This window comes from Nelusetta ayraudi, unplaced genomic scaffold (assembly GCF_046127955.1).
Source record: "Nelusetta ayraudi isolate G7.1 ecotype Tasmania unplaced genomic scaffold, CSIRO-AGI_Nayr_v1 ptg000182l, whole genome shotgun sequence".
Lineage (NCBI taxonomy): Eukaryota > Metazoa > Chordata > Actinopteri > Tetraodontiformes > Monacanthidae > Nelusetta > Nelusetta ayraudi.
The window spans coordinates 54,714-73,265 of NW_027466231.1; the positions used below are offsets into that span (position 1 = coordinate 54,714).

The following is an 18,552-nucleotide window of genomic DNA, read 5'->3' on the forward strand; positions in this document are numbered from 1 at the left end:
TTTTTATCCGGCCCACCAAACTTGAAGAAATTCTATTAGTAGTAAGTCAGTAATAAAACAGCTGCATCTCCTCCATGGTTGCAGGGTTCTAAGAGCTAAACACCCTGGTGGTCCAGGGGTGGTTCTGGGTGGTTCTAGGTGGTTCTAAGAGCTAAACACCCTGGTGGTTCTGGATGGTTCTAGGTGGTTCTAAGAGCTAAACCCCCTGGTGGTTCTGGATGGTTCTAAAAGCTAAACACCCTGGTGGTTCTGGATGGTTCTAAGAGCTAAACCCCCTGGTGGGGCTTCAAAGACACTGACTTGGTTGCAACTTTGCTTCATTTTCCATTGACATTACAGCAACATGTTTTCTCCATGATATCCCAGGATGGATTGTTTCCTCCTATGAGGAGGCTCACCAGAACACTCCATCCATCTGCTGCTGCTCCGCTACCCCTCTCTGGCACATTATACAACCCACTGTGGCCCACTAGTGAAAGAGCCCCCCCCCCCCCCTTCTCACCTGTGGTCTGTTTAACCTCTTGCCTGTTCCACTGAGAGAGGGAACTTCAGCCCCAACCAAAAATCAATGTTTGGCTGCCCTCTGGTGGCTCAGAGGAACCTTACACAGAAACATAAATGATGGCTCCAACACACCAGCCCCTGATTTCTTCTCTCAGTGCCATTAACAAACAGTTTGTGGGTAACCGGGTCTCGCGGCTGCACCCGTTCCTCTCCCATATCCTCGAAGCAGTAAGTCAGTTGGGACCAATGGCGTGGATCCACGTGTAATGTGCACACACAGATTTAATTAGCGTTTGTGCCAGTGCTGTCCATCCTGCAGGGTTTTCCAGGTGGGAGGTTCATCAAACTCTTCGTCTAACTCTTCATCCTGCTCAGCGGGCCCTGAGCAGAACAACTGAATTGAACTCGTTCAACCAACTCTGAGTATGCTAAGCACATGTACCACGACAGCACAAAGAACACAGTGATGGAACCTTGTGATGCAACCGTCAACGAGAGGAAGTCAACGCACTTCAGCCCACAGGAACAGGACATTTTAATCGGCACACACTGCAGTGACAGAAGATGAGTACAGGGGAGTAAATGTGCTAATACAAGAACATAATCAAAGCCGTCACAAGAAAACCAGCGATCGTTTATCCCAGCAGAGGGCAACACTAAGAAGCAGTGATATTGGTATCAGTATCAGTAGCGATTCCTGACACTGGTATTGGTATCAGTATCAGTAGCGATTCCTGACACTGGTATTGGTATCAGTATCAGTAGTGATACTGCTACTGGTATGGGTATCAGTATCAGTAGTGATACTGCTACTGGTATGGGTATCAGTATCAGTAGTGATACTGCTACTGGTAGGGGTATCAGTATCAGTAGTGATACTACTACTGGTAGGGGTATCAGTATCAGTTGTGATATTGCTACTGGTAGGGGTATCAGTATCAGTCGTGATATTGCTAGTGGTATGGGTATCAGTACTAGTAGTGATACTGCTACTGATATTGGTATCAGTATCAGTAGCGATACCTGATACTGGTATTGGTATCATTATCAGTAGCGATACCTGACACTGGTATTGGTATCATTATCAGTAGTGATACTGCTACTGGTATGGGTATCAGTATCAGTAGCGATACCTGACACTGGTATGAGTATGGGGTATGGGGTATGGTATCAATGCATGCCAAGCTGTGGGTGTGTTTTCGATGCCGAGGTGAATCTCCAGTGTTCTCGGAGAACCTCAGAGACCCAGCGAGTCTTTCTGCACGCTGCAGCCCAACAGTGCATTCCCAGCGTCCACGCACTCCTCCACACTTTGTGCTGTGAATGAAAGACAAAACAAAACAAAAAAAAGAACCCTCGTCACATTTTGCCCGACCAGCGTATTGTTGCCATCAAGGTTTGCTGCTGCTGCCATTCACGGCGCTCACCCTTCTGGGCACGAAGCCACGCTGCTGCCTTCATGGCCAGCAGCTCCCACTCGTCTCGGGAGTCCAGCTTGAAGCCGTGAAGCCAGATCAGAGCCAGGGTGGTGGCCCACACTTCCTGGTGCGCCTGCAGGGGTAGAAGGGAAGCTGGAGCAGTGGAAAAGACTGCACACGGAGCAAACGCTGCGGCTGCTTTTCCTGTTGAAGGACAGACACACCCAGCATGCTGCTGCTGCTGCTGCTGCTGCTGCTGCTTTCAAGCTGAGCGTGGTGCAGCAGCGTGGAGCTGCTCTGCTGCACACTAATGGTTAGAAGCTGCCAGCAGACGTGAAGTCAGTGGGAGCTGCAAGACTCTTCTCTTATGCTGATGATTGGGTGCTTTTATTCCTGTTATATTTTATTATCACCTTCTGACTTCAATTCTCCTTTTGCTGCCACTGTGATGCATTTCAAGCTGTCGTTAAAGACTTGAACTTTGAGTTGACTTGTGTATGAAATGCACCATAGAAATAAAGCTGCCTTTCCTTGCCTTGCCTTTTCCCTCACTCTCTCACTCCCTCACTCTCTCACTCCCTCACTCTCTCACTCCCTCAGCCTCACTCCCTCTCTCACTCTCTCATTCCCTCACTCTCTCACTCCCTCACTCTCTCACTCCCTCAGCCTCAGTCCCTTACTCTCTCTCTCTCTCTCACTCTCTCATTCCCTCACTCTCTCACTCCCTCAGCCTCACTCCCTCACTCTCTCTCTCTCTCACTCTCTCATTCCCTCACTCTCTCACTCCCTCACTCCCTCTTGTGAAACGTTAAAGGCAACTTACCCCCGGAGGCTTTGTGTTCTCCACCTCCTGGCTGGTCTTTCCAAAAGCAGCGGCCAGGTCCGGACCTAACAGCCAGCTGCCAGAGGCCTTCTGGAGGGAAACCAACTGCAGCAGAGGGTCTCTGGGAGGCCCCATAGAGCCAGCTTCCAAGCTCATCTCAGAGTCAGAAAGACGGCAGACTGAGAGACAACACATTGGAGTCTATTATATTGAATGAAATCAATTTTTAAAATAAAAATGGGTTTGCCACTGGTATCAGTGGAATGATGTTCTTGTGCAAAACACAAAGGACATGAATGACAGAGTGTATCATAGTCGATCAATACATTCAACAAGACATTTACCTGTTGGTAAACAATTCGCGAAATCCATACCTGAAAGAGAGCAGAATAAGAAGAGTGACTGAGCAAAGGAACGTTGTGTCAGAAAAACATTCAAGTTGTAGTTCAGTGACACAATGATGTGTTGCTGATTGGAGCTTGGAAGTCAAACAAGACAAAATAATAATAATAATAATAATAATAATAATAATAATAATAATAATAATAACGCTTGTGTCCTTAACTAAACCAACAAAGAAGAATCCGGACTTGTGTGCGCAGGACACCGTAGTTCACTGGCAAGCTTGGGAGACGGAGGGCTAGCGAATGAATGCTGCAATCTAAAATCTGCCCACTAGATGCCAGACTTTTTCAAACTGTACCTTTGAAACGAGGGGACCTGACAGGACTCACCTCCATAGGAAACATCAAATGCATCATCTGTGTCTTTTGAAAAGAAAATACAAAACAAAAAGAGCACAATTAGAAAACAGTGAAATCTTTTTAGACAGCTTGAATGAATAAATTCATCCAATTAAACGGTTTATTCATTATTTCCTCATAGACCAACTGGTGGACTGCAGCCATCAGCAGCCACCCAGTCAGTCAGTCCACACACTGCCAGCGGACACACCGGGGCAAAAATGGCAGCCAAAGAAGCCTAAATCAGGGGTCACAGGCACAGTGCACACAGGGACCAGGTAGCCCCCCCAAGGACCGCGTGAGTCGCCCCCCGCAGGCCTGCTTATCCAACCTTGTCACGTCATTGTTGATAACTACGGAGAACTCATTAACGTGGTGATTGCCTTCACAGGGATCAGTATCATTGATAATGAGGCTCTATGGCCAGCGACATCTCCCTCCTCATCACCTTCATCACTTTGACACCGTGAGAAGTCCAGCAATCATCATCTGGTGTCACATTATTGCATTCTTCAGTTGTAGGCCAGGTTGCATCCATGGCAACCAAAGCAAGCAAGGACGACAACTCAGAGGGGAGGACACCCAGGTGGTCGTCCAATACAAGTATGCCTTCTACCTCTCTGCCACACCAGCAGGATTTAATATATATGAAGAGAAAACTGGTGAGAGAGTTTAGAAAAGCAGCCTCGTCGTTAAAAAAAAAAAAAAATGTGATTGTTATTGTAACTGCTTACCTGGGGCACTGCAAAGTTTTTGGACTGTATGACCCCCCTTAAAACAAGAGGCCATCATCGCTGCCACAAGACAGAAAGAGGGGAACATTATACATGGAAAGTACAAATACAAAAAATTAACGCCATGGTCTATTTTGTTTACAAGCCGCAAGCGAGCAGCGGCAATCCCCCCCCCCCCCAAAAAAAGAAAAAGACTAAAAATAAAATACATACACACATATATATATATATATATATACATAAGAGAAAACTGGTGAGAGTTTAGAAAAGCAGCCTCGTCGTAAAAAAAAAATGTGATTGTTATTGTAACTGCTTACGCATGGCTTGAAGTCTAGGGGCTCTGCAAGATCGGAGGACTGGAGAACCCCCCATAAAATGAAAGGCCATCATCACTGCCACAAGACAGAAAGAGAGGAACATTATACATGGAAAGTACAAGTACAATGAGTAAAGTCAAAATAACCACTTCTGAGTTTTTAGAGTACAGAAAGAAATGATTGTCTGATACAAAGGAACCCCAATCCAAACCCTGTCATCTGGAACCAACTGAACCATAATGAACCTTCAAATTACAACTGGGTCTGGAGAGACGCTGACCGGGCATCACTCACTCGGCGCCGGAACATTTCGGCGAAGCAGAGGTCCATCAAGAACCTTTCCGTCCTCTTTGTTGACGGCGATGAAGGCGGTGAAGGCACTGCTCACTCCTGATTGGACACTGAGCTCCACCACCTTCTCTTTAACGCCCCCCTTCTGCTTTCCAGTTGGCTCACTCTCCTGCATCTCCAAGGAGCGAATCATGGTCCGAGCAGCCAGTCTGTGGACCGTTAATCTGCAGGCAGGAGCAACGTGGACAATATTCATACAAACATGGACTTCTTAAAGAAATGCCAGTGGGGGTCCGTCAGGACCAGCAAGGTCTTCTCTGCTGAGTCTCCATAGTCTGGCTTTTCACGTCATATAATATCCACTAGGTTGCGCTGCTCCCACTGTTGTATATTACAGTTTTTATCCAATCATATTTCAGCTGGCTTCTGTTGTCGTTCCCTCTCTGACCACATGTTGCTCTGCAGTAATATCTGCATCTGTGGCCAAATACACAAGCACGTTTTTAAGCAAATGGTTGCACGTATTTAATGCATTATGATTCTATAATAATAATATCACATGCAGCATGCGTCACAGCTTTTACGCAGCTGAAAATAGTTTTGCATTAGTACCACCAGCATGCTGTTAAAAAGAAGCCAGTGAGTTGCAGCACTCAGCCACCCTAGAGAAATACACTGAGTCTGGAGTGAAGCATTGCTGTTTTACCCAGAATCCTCTGCTGCCTGGAGACTAAACTGGAGGCGGTCCGAACACACTTGACCTTGCAACTTGTACTCCACTGTCACACAGCCACTTGCGTCTTTTGAAGTCTGAGGAAAACATCAGAGTGACAGATGGCACATTTGGAAAAAAGACAAATCGATGGACATAAATGTATGGACGGGCTCTCAGAAGCAGGGTTTCTGTTCCCACCTTTCCACTGAGCTGATAATAAGCCAGTAACCTCTGACCCTGAAAGATGACTGTGATTGGCGGAGAGAGGGGAGTGGCGGTAACTTTCTTTGGCAAATCCCACTTGACTGAGATGTTGCTCACAGCCGGCTGCAAGGCGAACCGCAGCGACTGCATCACCTGAGGAAAAAATGAAACGACGGTCAAGAAAATGCACGGTGCTCTGCACAGGGCTTCACTGGGCGCTGGCGCCCGGCTCTCACCTTGGGCTGCATCCTTTCAGTCCCCGTGATGAACTGGGCGTGGCCTCTTCCTTCTTTGGCCATTCCATTGATGAGAGCTGTGCTGGCGCCCTCTCCAATGCCGAAGGAGAAACACCTTGAATACAGCAGGGTTATTCTTTAAACACACACAGATCAAGAACAGTGTGTGTGTGTGTCTTTCTGGGCCATTCCAAATATTCATCACTTTACCTGTGGGAGCCTGAATTTTTCTTGACGAGGTCGAGAACTTCTTTGGTGTTCCCCACCTCTCCATCAGTGAAGACAAACAGCTGGACAGAGGAATTGAAATATATGTGGGACGGGAAATGAAGTGACGGAATGAAATGATGTGCTGACAACGAGTCAAAAACCTTTCACAGAAATGCACGAGAGCAGTGAAAAAAAAACACGAGGAAGCTCAAGAATGAAGATGGATGCAGCAAAGAATCTACATGCTACATACGCAGTACATCACATAGGATCATGTGTCAAAGTTGAGCCCGTTGAGCACAATGAAGATGTGAAGTAGCTCTAATGATGAGCATTAAATGCAAAAACAAATGCTCCTCTTCATCTCCCAGATGTCTGTGGAGTCACCAGTCTTTGCCTTCACCTGTCTGGGTTGGTTGGGAATGCAGGCCTGCCTGTAAATTTCTGTCAGGGGCCTCAAGATCTCGGTTCCTCCAAGGTCTGCAGACATCTTCTCCACCTCCTTGACAGCCTCCTCCATGCTCTTCTGGCTGTACTCAACACTTTTACTACAGAGACATGCAAACCATTCACAAAGTATAATGTAAATTTTGCAATAAAGGAAAAAAACTACTCCGACGACTTTGTGAAGATGCAACGGCATACAGTCCAGTGCAAAGGAGATAGACTTACGGAAAGATGTGCTCATGGGAGGACCCAAAACTGTAGATATTGAAGTAGCAGCCCATTGGTAAGCTCTTCAGCAGAAGCAGCAAAGTGTCCTTAGAGCACAGGAGACAACACAGTATAAAGCCAGTGTACAATGGGGAGACCATGAGTGCTATGAAATCAGACACGGCATCAGAAAAGCACCCTGGCACTGCCAATGCGAGTCTCAGCTCTCTGGCGGTTGTGCAAAGGACAATCCATACTCCCAGATCGGTCCAGTAGGAAGACAAACTCTCCACAGGAGGCCAGTGAGGACATCACAGCCTTGGGGAACTCAGGATACAGACTCAGCATCACCACTGGATCCCCCATTAATGAGCCTAAAGCACAGAGGAGACACCCAAAGAAAGGAGCTGAAATATTTGGCATGAAGCTGTAAAGTCCACTAGGAAGTGACTACACTCTTCAGTCATCCAGGTCAGTGTCTGTCGAAGGGTTAACTCTCTCTAATGCATCTTCATGATCCCAAGAACAGCCCAGTTGCCCCAACTCAACCCTTCTACATCAGTCATTTACTGACTCACCAGGCTTAGAGGACGCTTTTGCAGCCTCCACCACAGCAGTGGGCTTGTGGGCATCCTTGTAATAAAACAGCAGCTCAACGTCTCTGTCAAACTTGTGGTCCGCAGACAACTTCACCTGCAGTTCAGCAAAAGCAACCAGAAATTCCAATCTGACCATTGAAAATAGAAGAAAATAGATGCCTCACCCCTCACAGAGCAGACAGACAACTTACTGAAGCCTGAGTCTGCTCAGTGTTGAGATACTGGAGAGGCTCCAGAGAACAGTTGGACTCCACTTTAGAGACTGGGTGTGGAGAGGACACTTGAACCATCAGAGACAGACTGTAGGGCACAAGGGAGGCAGGGACGGACGTCACCTGGACACTCGGAATTTCACTCCCTGCGGAAAATATGGCATAAGTGTCATTGGTTGTTAGCATTAGAAATATGGCTCACACGAAATGATGAATTAGAGAGAGAGTGAAGGACTTTGATTGTTTAGGGCCACCGATCCAGAGTGTCAGGTGGGGTGTGAAGAGTGTCAGGTGGGGTGTGTGTGGAGTGTGAAGAGTGTCAGGTGGGGTGTGTGTGGAGTGTCAGGTGGGGTGTGTAGGTGGGGTGTGTAGAGTGTCAGGTGGGGTGTGATGAGTGTCAGGTGGGGTGTGTAGAGTGTCAGGTGGGGTGTGTAGGTGGGGTGTGAAGAGTGTCAGGTGGGGTGTGTGGAGTGTCAGGTGGGGTGTGTAGGTGGGGTGTGAAGAGTGTCAGGTGGGGTGTGTAGAGTGTCAGGTGGGGTGTGTGAGGTGTGTAGAGTGTCAGGTGGGGTGTGTAGGTGGGGTGTGAAGAGTGTCAGGTGGGGTGTGAGGAGTGTCAGGTGGGGTGTGTGAGGTGTGAAGAGTGTCAGGTGGGGTGTGTAGAGTGTCAGGTGGGGTGTGTGAGGTGTGTGGAGTGTCAGGTGGGGTGTGTAGGTGGGGTGTGTAGAGTGTCAGGTGGGGTGTGTGAGGTGTGTGGAGTGTCAGGTGGGGTGTGTAGGTGGGGTGTGTAGAGTGTCAGGTGGGGTGTGTGAGGTGTGTAGAGTGTCAGGTGGGGTGTGTAGGTGGGGTGTGAAGAGTGTCAGGTGGGGTGTGAGGAGTGTCAGGTGGGGTGTGTGAGGTGTGAAGAGTGTCAGGTGGGGTGTGTAGAGTGTCAGGTGGGGTGTGTGAGGTGTGTAGAGTGTCAGGTGGGGTGTGAGGAGTGTCAGGTGGGGTGTGAAGCAGGTTGTGGTCTTACCAGCGGGTTGGTACCTCGGGTTTAGCACGGCAGGAAGACAAAACCTCAGGCCGTCATCCGCCTGCACCGCCAGCTCAGTGACATACTCCAGCCTGATGGAGGCGCTCTCTCCTGGATGCAGACTGCCCAAACTCATGGAAAATACATCCGGGCTCTGCTCACTTTCCTCCAATAGGAAGGCCTGCTGGCCAGAGCTCAAGGCATCGTCGTAATCCTCGCGGGCCTGGAGGCCAGAAGACCAGAGTGAGCTTCACGGTTGCTGCTCTTCACCATACACTTTGAAATGGAGTTCATTCACTCCTCTCTGTGGTTACTGAAGCTTTTTCAACATGACGGACGAGAAGACGATCATGCATTTCTATGGTCCACCTCTCTGTGTCTTCCGACGTGTCTTGAAAGATGCAAATGGAGCTCACCCGCTGCTTCTCTTTCACCTCGGCCACAATCTGCTTGGAACCGACGGTGGCGCTGAAGTGGCAGACGGCAGCGTCTCCGGGCAGAGGGAAGACGAAGACGGCCTCGATGGGTTTGTCTTCTGTGTTGTCATAGTGGAGAGTGGAGACCACTGAGGCCACGTGGTCCTTCACCTGCAGCTGCACCTCCACACCCTTCAGAGGAACTGGTGGCACAAACACATTCGTCAGTCGATCCGTCCTTCAAAACATCTTTTCATTTCTTTTGAAGAATCGCCGTCCTCTGTATCTCATCATGATGACCATGTGTGTCCAAGCGTGATGTTTGATTGGGTATTAGTGAGCAACATCTACAGCCTGGCTTCCTAATACATGAACTTGGCTTCTTTTCTGTCAAGTTGTCATTGGACGTCACGAGATCTGATTGATTGATTGATTGACCTGGTCCAACACTTTTGTTCCGGTGTTTTCCAGTTATTAACCACGTCATCATCCAAACTGTTGATCCTTTTATCATTCTCGATGAACTCCTGAAGGTAACTAATATGTCTTGATCTATCTCTACGATAAGGTTTAAGGGATTTCATGTTACTTTAAAGTGATTTCTAGTATTCTCTAGTAATACTCTTTCTTCCAAATCTTAGTGATCAATCTTAACTTGTTTTTGTATGTTATTTCTTATACTTTGGCTTCTATCAACTCTCTGTATAAGGTATTTTTTTATAATAATAATAATAATAATAATAATAATGGCCCTGCGATGAACTGGCGACTTGTCCAGGGTGTCACCCTGCCTTCGCCAGCGAAGACCCCCGTGACCCTGAATAGGAATAAGCGGGTATAGAAGATGAATGAATGAATGAATGAATGAATAATAATAATAATAATAATAATAATAATAATAATAATAATAATAATAATAATAATAATAACAATAATAATAATAATAATAGAGGCAATAAAACAACGGAGAAAAAACACATAAAAGCACATACATTTAACGGTAAAGAAAAAAGCACACATAATGAATGATACAGAAAAATAAAATCAATAAATAAACCGAGAAACCAGACAGTTAATGTGAGTGGGCTAACTTGAACGGATGAATTTAGAGTCTGGATTTGAGAAACTGGCAGAGAGTCGCTGTTGCCGATGTCTGGTGGGAGTGAGTTCCAGAGTCCATCGGCAGTGAATGAGTCAACAAGGGGGATTTTGACACTGACAGACGTTTTATCTTTAGTATGAACAAGTCACGTGCATCAAACAAAAGACATGGGTGTTGTCAGTACCAGGTTGTTTCTGGGCAGAGACCAGACCACAGCAAGCCATCCTTCCAGTTCAACCAGTCGCAGGACAGATGGCCCACTGTCAAAACAAGGCCAAGAGAGTTCAGTTCAAATGTGCTGCTGGCTGCTGTGAGCGCTGCCACCAGCAGAAATGACTTGCACTTGTGGATATGAAATATCCATGGTTTCACCTTTGACATATCGTCTACGGGAGGCTGACAATATGTGGTTTCAGTGCTAAAAAGGAAGTGAAGACAGTGAAATATGACAAGTCTGACCGCAAGCAGCAGTGTGATGATGATGATGATGATGATGATGATGGTGATGATGGTGATGATGGTGATGATGATTGATGATGGTGATGGTGATGATGACGATGATGGTGATGAACTCGCTCGCTCTCTGGCAAGGTAAAAACAACAAGCAAAGGCTGAAGGTCACGCCCACAGATGAGTGATAGCTCCAGTTGGTCAACATGCCATCCAATCAGAGTTCACACACTGACGACTGTTTGGGAAGAATGCAAACTTCACCCAAAGAAAGCAGCTCATCAGCTTTGTCACTCTGCCACTGTGCTGTCCAACCCACAGAGGAGGAAAGAAACAAAGCAGCAACACTTTGTCACAGAGCTGGAGTCGCTTTTTCAGCTCTCTCCACTTTACTTGAGCATTTCTTTCTATTGACTTGTTACTTTGACTCATAGCATTTGTACACAAGTATCTGCACCGTCTACTTCTTACATTGGAAAAAAAAAAAACAGTTGGTTACTTTCGTGTTTAAAAGTGTGTAAACAATACAAATTATAATGAATTAAAAATGACAACAAAAATACTTTTGTTGCTGCCGCTTGAAGTGGAGGGAATTGAACTACGCTATTGTGTCAGTAAATACAGCAAAAAAAAAAATTTTTTTTTTTTACTTCTGTACATTTCCAAACCTGTACTCTCTCACATTTACTCAAGTAAAAAAGTACTTTGACCAAAGTATCCAGACGTTTACTGAAGTTTTTATTGAAGTACAGAATTTGAATTTTGAACTTTGTTTTTTTATTTTTTTCTTATTAAGCGGTCTATTGAGTGAGATTGCTATTTTTTGTGAAACAATATGTGATTACAATATCAAGCATTTACAAGCAGTGGAGTCAAAATTCAAGCATTTTTCAAACCTTGAAAACACAACATGAAAATTCAAGCATTTCCAAGGATGTCAAGCACCCGTGGGAAGCCGGTTTCTTACGAGTGTGCACGGAGAAAATGTTGACAGGAAATGCGTGCAGTTTTTGTGGAGTCAAGCCACAAAGCAGTTCCAGTAAAGCAGGCAGTGGTTTCCCACCTGCTCCGTGCACTGCAGGTATTCTAGTCACCCTGAGAGCAGCAAACCCTCTTCTCTCTGGTGTACAGAGGTGGGAAGTTACAAAGCACAAATACTTTGGTACTGTCCTTAAGTACAATGTTCGGGTATCTGCACTGTACTTGAGTATTTCTTTTTCAGACAAGGGAAGGGGAAGAGGAACAACAACAACAATTGGAACTGTGGAAGGACACGAACATGGAAACTGAAATAAAGAAATGATGTCACAGTTTGGCATTTCACATTAAAACAGACACACACACAGTGATTAAATGTGGATGTTTAGAATAGAATCTGTTGTGAACACAGATTATATTCTAAACATCACAAGAGCGTATTTAAAACTACTTTAAAGGTAAAAAAAAAAAAAAAGAAACAAAAAAGAAACAAAAAACAACAACAACAAAAAACCCGTGACTTGTGTGTACTGTGTGAAGCGGCAAAGTGCGTCAACGCGGTCCGCTGATGTCTCGAGTCTAGTGAAACACGTGATGGCTGAATATCGTCTCCACTTACTGCGCAACTCACGAACCCACAAACAAACGAGGGCGGTACTGAGCGGCGTCTCCACAGCGTCGAGTGTGTCAGTAACGAGTCAGTGTCATCAGTGTCAGTGTGTGACTGCCAGCTGTGTTGTTGTCTTACCTTCGGCTCGGCTGAATGAGTGGCAGCGCTGAGCGCTCCGCAGTTTTATTTTCCTTCCGCCTTCAACCCAATGCGGCCGCGCCCACGTGACGTCAACGTCAAAAAATATGCCTGCGGCGTGGCAAGTAAACTACCTGTGGTATTTCCTGTATTAACGACAGTTCGAACTGCAAGGAATTCTTTCTTTGCTCTTGGACTTGCAGGAGATATTGTGGCGATCATCACCACTCATCACGTGGGTTTCGCTTTCGGTATGCCACACGCGACGTCACCGTTTAGTTTTTTTTTTTTACAGCGGATACAGCTTGAACTCAATATATGTATGTATATATATATATATATAAATATATATATATATGTGTGTGTGTGCATATATATACACATATATATATATATACATATATATGTATATATACATATATATACACATACATACATATATATATTTATACACATACATATATATGTATGTATATATATATATGTTGTGTATATATATATATGTGTGTATATATATGCGTATATATATATGTGTGCATATATATATATGTGTGTGTATATATATACACATATATATGTGTATATACACATCACTATATATATATATATATACATGTATATATATATATATATTTATATGTGCATATATATATGTGTGTGTATATATATATACATATATATGTGTATATACACATCACTGTATATATATATATATGCATACACATATATAAATATAAAGGCGCAGCAGCAGCAGCCCACTGCTTTACATTGAAGTCTATTTAAATGTTAGAATAAGCATTCATTTGGAAGAAAAAAAAAATGTTTTTGTTTTATTCCCATTCAATTGTGACAAAATGAATACAATAAAAATCAGAGTTCAAATACATATAGGTCCTGATTTACAAAAGGCCTGTGTGTAATTGCATTAATGAATATGCAATACATTTATAAGTAAAGGATTGAAATTGGTTAATTTAGCACATTCATTGTTTTATCAAAGAACAAAGCTCACTGCAGTGACTGAGAGCAGTTTCAGTAGAAGGCAAATACAAATAGGCAGAGTTGATATTTCAGCTGGTCAAATATGCACTTCTGAGCAAGCATTTTCTGAGGTTGCATCACTAACTGAAGACAGCATACACTAAAGTCCTGCTGCATTAACATCAAAGAAATATACCTGCTAAAAACTGCTTTAGGAAGAAGGGCAGTGTGGAAACGTAAACAACTTGCCTGCAGCCGTTGTAGATAAAGTAAACGCTCTTGTGCCAAGAGTGAATGATGTGGACGGTGAGAGACAAGATCATACAACTTCTTCACAGAGCATTATTGACAACAACAACTTAACGATCAACATTGGTGAGCTACTGTTGGTCTTCCACGGAAAGATTCTGGAGCTCTGCTCCACGTTTCTGAACTGAAGAGTCGTCTGGGTCAGGTTTGCAGCGACGATGTATTCGCTAAGATGGGGAGAAAAAAATTACTAGCACCACAATGGGTTCAGATGACTTCGCACACACATTATTCCAGAGCCATAAATCGTAAAAATCAGTGTTTATGCAGATGATATCAGTGTGTTGGAGCTGCTTCCAGATGCACCTCGTACACAGGGTGATGTTTTCAACCTTTCTTCCTGCTTGTCATTAAAGAAAATCTAGGGTATAAGAAAGTACATGTTCTGGAGGGTGACAGTGGTGCACTGGTTAGCATTGTCTCCTCACAGCAAGAGGGTTGCAGGTTCAATTCCGGGGGTCTCCTGGGGCCATCTTTGGATATGATTTAGCACCTTATACATAAAAATTTATTGCTTGACTGATTGACTTGGTGTCATCAAACAAATCATTCATCTGGTCTCTTTTTCAAAAAGACGACCATTGATTAAGATTGATAACTGAATATTCGGTTCTCCCACCTGTTTTAGACTCCCAGTAGAGGTTCCCAACATGTACACTGCAAATCCAGGCACCACGAGAATGGAGGAGAGGGCCAGTATCCAGCCCAACACGATTGCCCAGGTTGGGTATATGTACCAGTGATTGTACACCAGAGGTGTGTACCACACCAAAGAAGATATAAAAGCGCCCTGGGAGCAGAGAGCAGAAACAAGAAGAGATTGAACTATTGATTGAACAATACAACATTTGAAAAAGCCTCTGACAAGAAATGCTGGACCTACCAGACACATGAGGGGAGTGAGGTAAAGCCAGCAGATTTTAAAAAATGGGTTGACTGTCACACCTGTCATGTCCTTTATGATGGTAGATAAGCGCTCAGCCCCTTTAGTGGAGATGAGGTTTGATGAGAAGTTTGTAACAAGTCACAGAGTTGGTGGTGATGTTGAAGTTGATGTTTTGGTTGTTTTGTAAGAAATCACACAGAGGTTTCAGTGATTCAGAGCTTCAGTGCTGCTTAAAACAACAACAACAACAACAACAACATCGTACCTACCAAATAGCCAACCCAGTGCGAGGACCTCAAACACACAGAGGAAGAGGATGCAACATCCGTTAGAAGCGTAGTAATCAAACAACTGGAGGACATACATCCCACCCTGGAAACAAGAAGGTATTTATTATAAATCACCGTTTTATGTATTTATTTTTTATTTTAAATTTTGCAACACCACTTAAATGGACACAAGACCTATATTCTGACCTCAGTGGTCATGACGAGCTGAGAGAAGAAGCACACAAGGCAGAAAAGAAGCAGGAATCTTTCCCGCCGGCCTGTCTTACGCAGCACTGAAGGAAACAAGTCAATGAAGGATGTCATCACCACCTCCATGGCAACAAACTGGGAGAGAAAAGGAAGAGAGGAAGACACTCAGTGTTTTTAGAATGGATTGGTTTCCTCCAGTACGAGTTGGCCTCACCTGAGTGTCCAGGCCCAGCAGAATGAGCATGACGAAGAAACAGACGGACCAAAGTTGGGACAGAGGCATCATGGCCAGAGCCTGGGGGTAAGCAATGAATGCCAAGCCAGGACCTGGAAAACAGACATCTGTAATGTGTCTATATATATATATATGTGCATACACACACACACACACACACACACAGACACAGACACACACACACACACACACAATCACATACTCATATAACGGCAGCGTTTCAGGGAGGAGAGAGAACTCCAGAGAAACTCTGGCTTTTCTGTGGGTTAGCCTTTGATCGGGTTAGCTTCACAGACAGTGGTGTTAGTGGGTTTCCTCAGAACAAACTCGGAGTCAAAGTTCTCCTACTTCATGGAACGGACTGGTACTGGAAACCCAATTCCTTAGGTTATACCTTTTCTGCGTATACCCCCATGAGCTTTTGCAATGTTCACTTCCTGTAGACCCAGCCACATACCTGACTCTGCTACCTCCGCAATGGGAACACCCTGCTTGTGTGCCATGAATCCCAACACAGAGAAGACGGCAAATCCCGCCACTAAACTTGTGGCACTGTTCAATAAGCACAGCAACAGGCAGTCCCTGCAAACACGGGAGCAAAGACCTCGGTTGAGTGTTTGTGATGAAGGGGTTTTCAGTCCTCGTCTGGTGTTAGTTCCTGTTGAGTACTGACTTGTAGCAGTTGTTTTTGTATGGGTTGTAGCTGCCTAGTACAGCCAAGGTACCAACACCCACACTGTATGAAAAGAAAATTTGGCTCGCAGCCTCCATCCAAACCTGTGGAGACAAAGCACGAGTGAGTCGACCCGAACAACCCACTATCAGAAACACTTCACTGGCCACCTGCAGGACCTGAGCGTCGGCAATCCGTTTGATGTCAGGCATCAGGTAAAACTGAACCCCTTCAAGAGCCCCAGGAAGAGTGAGTCCTCGGATAAGGAGGATCAGCAACATCGCATAGGGGAAGGTGGCAGAAAAATACACCACCTGAGACAAAAAAGAGACTCTTTACGTTCCACCGTCAACACGTTTATTACAGATGATCAAGCTCCCAAAAATACCTTTCCTGTAGACTTCACTCCTTTCCAGATACAGAAGTAGCAAACTATCCACATCACGATGAGACACAGCAGCACTTCCCACCTGATGCTACCAATTTCCTCGATCCCCCCCGAGATAGACAGCACTCTCCGCCTGGAAGGCATGACATGACATGTTTGTTGCATGCCTCTGTGGAGAATGCAAAACCCTCAGAGGCAGATTGTGAGTTTCATAAATAAGACTACATATTGATCGAGTCAGAACTTTAAAGAAGAATTTATATACGCATACTCCCAGAACTCTGTGGCAGCAGAGGTTGTGTTGGTCATGTTGGTCCCATTCATTGAGTTGTCTACTGCTGAGAAACATAAATCTGCAAAGAAACAAGATTAAAAAAAAACAAAATTATATCTTGCTTCTGTTGACAAATTTGTTGAGAAGGACTTAAAAAATAAAAGCAATCCATGACAAGACAAGAAAGCACTCTCAGTCGTCCAGGTCATCGTAGTCTTGAAGATTGATATAAGGTGACTGGACTGGTTTTTGGTGTCTTGAAGGTGTTCCACCCCCTCATCCAAAAGGCTTCTTCAGTTCTGCGAGTTCTTCAAGACATCAAAAACCACTTTGGTTGCCTTTAACTCAATCTTCAAGACACAGCTATCTGTGAACTTTGGATGTGCCCTACAGAAGAGATAATGAAAACACAACCGCAACAGAAGTTATCTAAAGCATAACTGTACGACAAAGTGTGAAGTGTCGGACCAAAAGCAGAGCAGTGCCCGTTGTGAGCTATTCTGTATGACAAAGCGACAAAGCTCAGGCAAAGCTGTGATGGTGAAGTGCAGCCTTGTTGTACCTCTGTATTACAATATTTAGTCTTTGATAGTGTCGACCTTCACTTTCTGTAGTCACTTACAAAACACAAATTAATAGAAACGTTTGGACAAGGTAGGGATTGGATTTTTTTTGTCTGTGCCCACACCATCGCGGAAATTGACATACATCAAGGCTAAGCTGGCCTACAGCTAACATAGACATGTGACCTGTGTTCCAGTAGTTGTTGCAGGAAGCCCAGGGCAGCGTGGAGCTGAAGGAGAAGACCAGGTAGAGCAGGGCCCATGACAGGATGATGATGTAGGTCATACAGCTATAGAGGAGGATCACCTGACCGCCATAGCCAACACCTGCAAGTTCAAACACGCTGCTGTCTTCTGTCCACAGTGTCCTCCGCCGTAATATTCATGAGCACAGATTGGTCATAAAGAGGTCAATGGCACTACTTCCTACAGTTACTGACAAATCATATTAACAGAATTGTTTATTGTCTATGTTTTAGTCTCCACTGAAACGGGGTAGAGACAGGCTGGTTATGTGTGTTCTTATGGCCTATGCTAGGTCCTAAGGCTGAAGAACACAATACCTTTCCATAAGCACTTTACAGTTTTCACACCCTGTAGTTCCACTCCCTTCTTCTCACAATTTGCTTGAATAGTCCAATTTTTCTAAACTTAGGAAAAAGTTGTCTTCACAGAGTCATGATGTTTGGACCGTCGCCAGTTTGAACAGCTTGGAAAATTACAACCTGTATCTTTCAGATACATGTTCTTGTGAATGAGTAATATATTACTGCCTCACTGTGATCCCAAATATTCAAATGTTTAATGATTGCTCAGTGATGGTTTACCTTGTGCCAGTGGACACAGCCTCCCCCAGCAGGTGATACCACCTTCCTGTGTGTACTGGCCGATACTGGTTTCCAGCAGGAACAGCGGTATGCCACAAGTCACCGCAAATGCAACGTAAGGCACAAGGAATGCACCTGAATGTACAGTGCACACACAGAAAAGGTCAAATATGAATAACGGTGCGGATTGTGCGCAGGCACTGCTCGGTGAGCGTGGGCGTGGCTTACCTCCCCCATTCTTGTAGCAGAGGTACGGAAACCTCCAGACGTTGCCCAAGCCGACGACGTTCCCCGCCACGGCGAGGAAGAACTCTGCCTTCTTGGCCCATTGTCCTCGCTCTTCTGTCTGCGCCTCCTGGTTATTGGTTGCATGGTTTTGAAGTAGACTGTCCATGTGTTTGATCTGCGGATGATCTCAGTCCTCAAGCCACTGCCAAGGTGTCTTCTGTGCTCAGCTATTTATGGCCTGCGCTGTGTAATGACAAACTGCCTCACGGGTGAATTAGTTCTCAGATGAACTGATTAACGCGGCACCATTTGCAAAGTAGGAAGACCTAAAACAAGCAAAGAT

At 45.0% G+C, this 18,552-nt stretch overlaps 2 protein-coding genes across 8 annotated transcripts; both read right to left on the bottom strand.

Annotated features, from left to right (window-relative positions):
• Positions 1-1,015: 1,015 nt before the first annotated feature.
• Positions 1,016-12,587, bottom strand: LOC142881108 (von Willebrand factor A domain-containing protein 5A-like). 4 transcript variants are annotated; one of them, XR_012925512.1, is made up of 23 exons: positions 12,367-12,587; positions 10,650-10,773; positions 10,375-10,450; positions 9,089-9,291; positions 8,673-8,895; positions 7,640-7,806; positions 7,428-7,542; positions 7,048-7,223; positions 6,868-6,956; positions 6,599-6,743; positions 6,196-6,275; positions 5,986-6,100; positions 5,744-5,902; positions 5,537-5,640; positions 4,834-5,054; positions 4,540-4,614; positions 4,223-4,282; positions 3,480-3,512; positions 3,090-3,119; positions 2,746-2,924; positions 1,932-2,055; positions 1,565-1,821; positions 1,016-1,527 (listed from the first exon to the last, which is right to left on the bottom strand). XR_012925512.1 is itself a non-coding variant. In XM_076015166.1 (22 exons), the coding sequence occupies exons 3-22, from the start codon at positions 10,412-10,414 to the stop codon at positions 1,742-1,744; spliced, it is 2,418 nt and encodes an 805-aa protein (XP_075871281.1). In that variant the 5' UTR covers positions 10,415-10,450; positions 10,650-10,773; positions 12,367-12,587; the 3' UTR covers positions 1,016-1,741. The 4 variants fall into 4 exon arrangements, 2 of the variants coding, with proteins under 2 accessions (XP_075871281.1, XP_075871282.1); XR_012925513.1 differs by having other exon boundaries at positions 1,016-1,346; positions 1,528-1,821; XM_076015166.1 differs by having other exon boundaries at positions 1,016-1,821.
• A 772-nt stretch (positions 12,588-13,359) lies between these two features.
• Positions 13,360-18,421, bottom strand: LOC142881109 (sodium- and chloride-dependent GABA transporter 2-like). 4 transcript variants are annotated; one of them, XM_076015171.1, is made up of 14 exons: positions 18,210-18,421; positions 17,982-18,116; positions 17,341-17,481; positions 16,589-16,670; positions 16,318-16,450; positions 16,109-16,243; positions 15,930-16,033; positions 15,714-15,838; positions 15,236-15,348; positions 15,019-15,156; positions 14,812-14,914; positions 14,540-14,640; positions 14,276-14,446; positions 13,360-13,823 (listed from the first exon to the last, which is right to left on the bottom strand). In XM_076015171.1, exons 1-14 carry the CDS (start codon positions 18,373-18,375, stop codon positions 13,728-13,730), a joined length of 1,743 nt encoding a protein of 580 aa, XP_075871286.1. In that variant the 5' UTR covers positions 18,376-18,421; the 3' UTR covers positions 13,360-13,727. The 4 variants fall into 4 exon arrangements, with proteins under 4 accessions (XP_075871286.1, XP_075871285.1, XP_075871284.1 ...); XM_076015170.1 differs by having other exon boundaries at positions 16,318-16,486; XM_076015169.1 differs by having other exon boundaries at positions 15,930-16,243.
• Between the last annotated feature and the right edge of the window lie 131 nt (positions 18,422-18,552).

Excerpts from the sequence above, each read along its gene's own strand:
- LOC142881108 (XM_076015167.1), bottom strand. The coding sequence starts at position 10,414 with ATGGCTTGCTGTGGTCTGGTCTCTGCCCAGAAACAACCTG. Across the intron at positions 8,896-9,088 it reads AGGTGAAAGAGAAGCAGCGG|GCCCGCGAGGATTACGACGA; the intron begins GTGAGCTCCATT and ends TCTGGCCTCCAG. Across the intron at positions 2,925-3,089 it reads CGCGAATTGTTTACCAACAG|TCTGCCGTCTTTCTGACTCT; the intron begins GTAAATGTCTTG and ends GTTGTCTCTCAG.
- LOC142881109 (XM_076015168.1), bottom strand. The coding sequence starts at position 18,375 with ATGGACAGTCTACTTCAAAACCATGCAACCAATAACCAGGAGGCGCAG. Across the intron at positions 18,117-18,209 it reads CTGCTACAAGAATGGGGGAG|GTGCATTCCTTGTGCCTTAC; the intron begins GTAAGCCACGCC and ends CTGTACATTCAG. Across the intron at positions 15,157-15,235 it reads TGCTGGGCCTGGACACTCAG|TTTGTTGCCATGGAGGTGGT; the intron begins GTGAGGCCAACT and ends TTTCTCTCCCAG.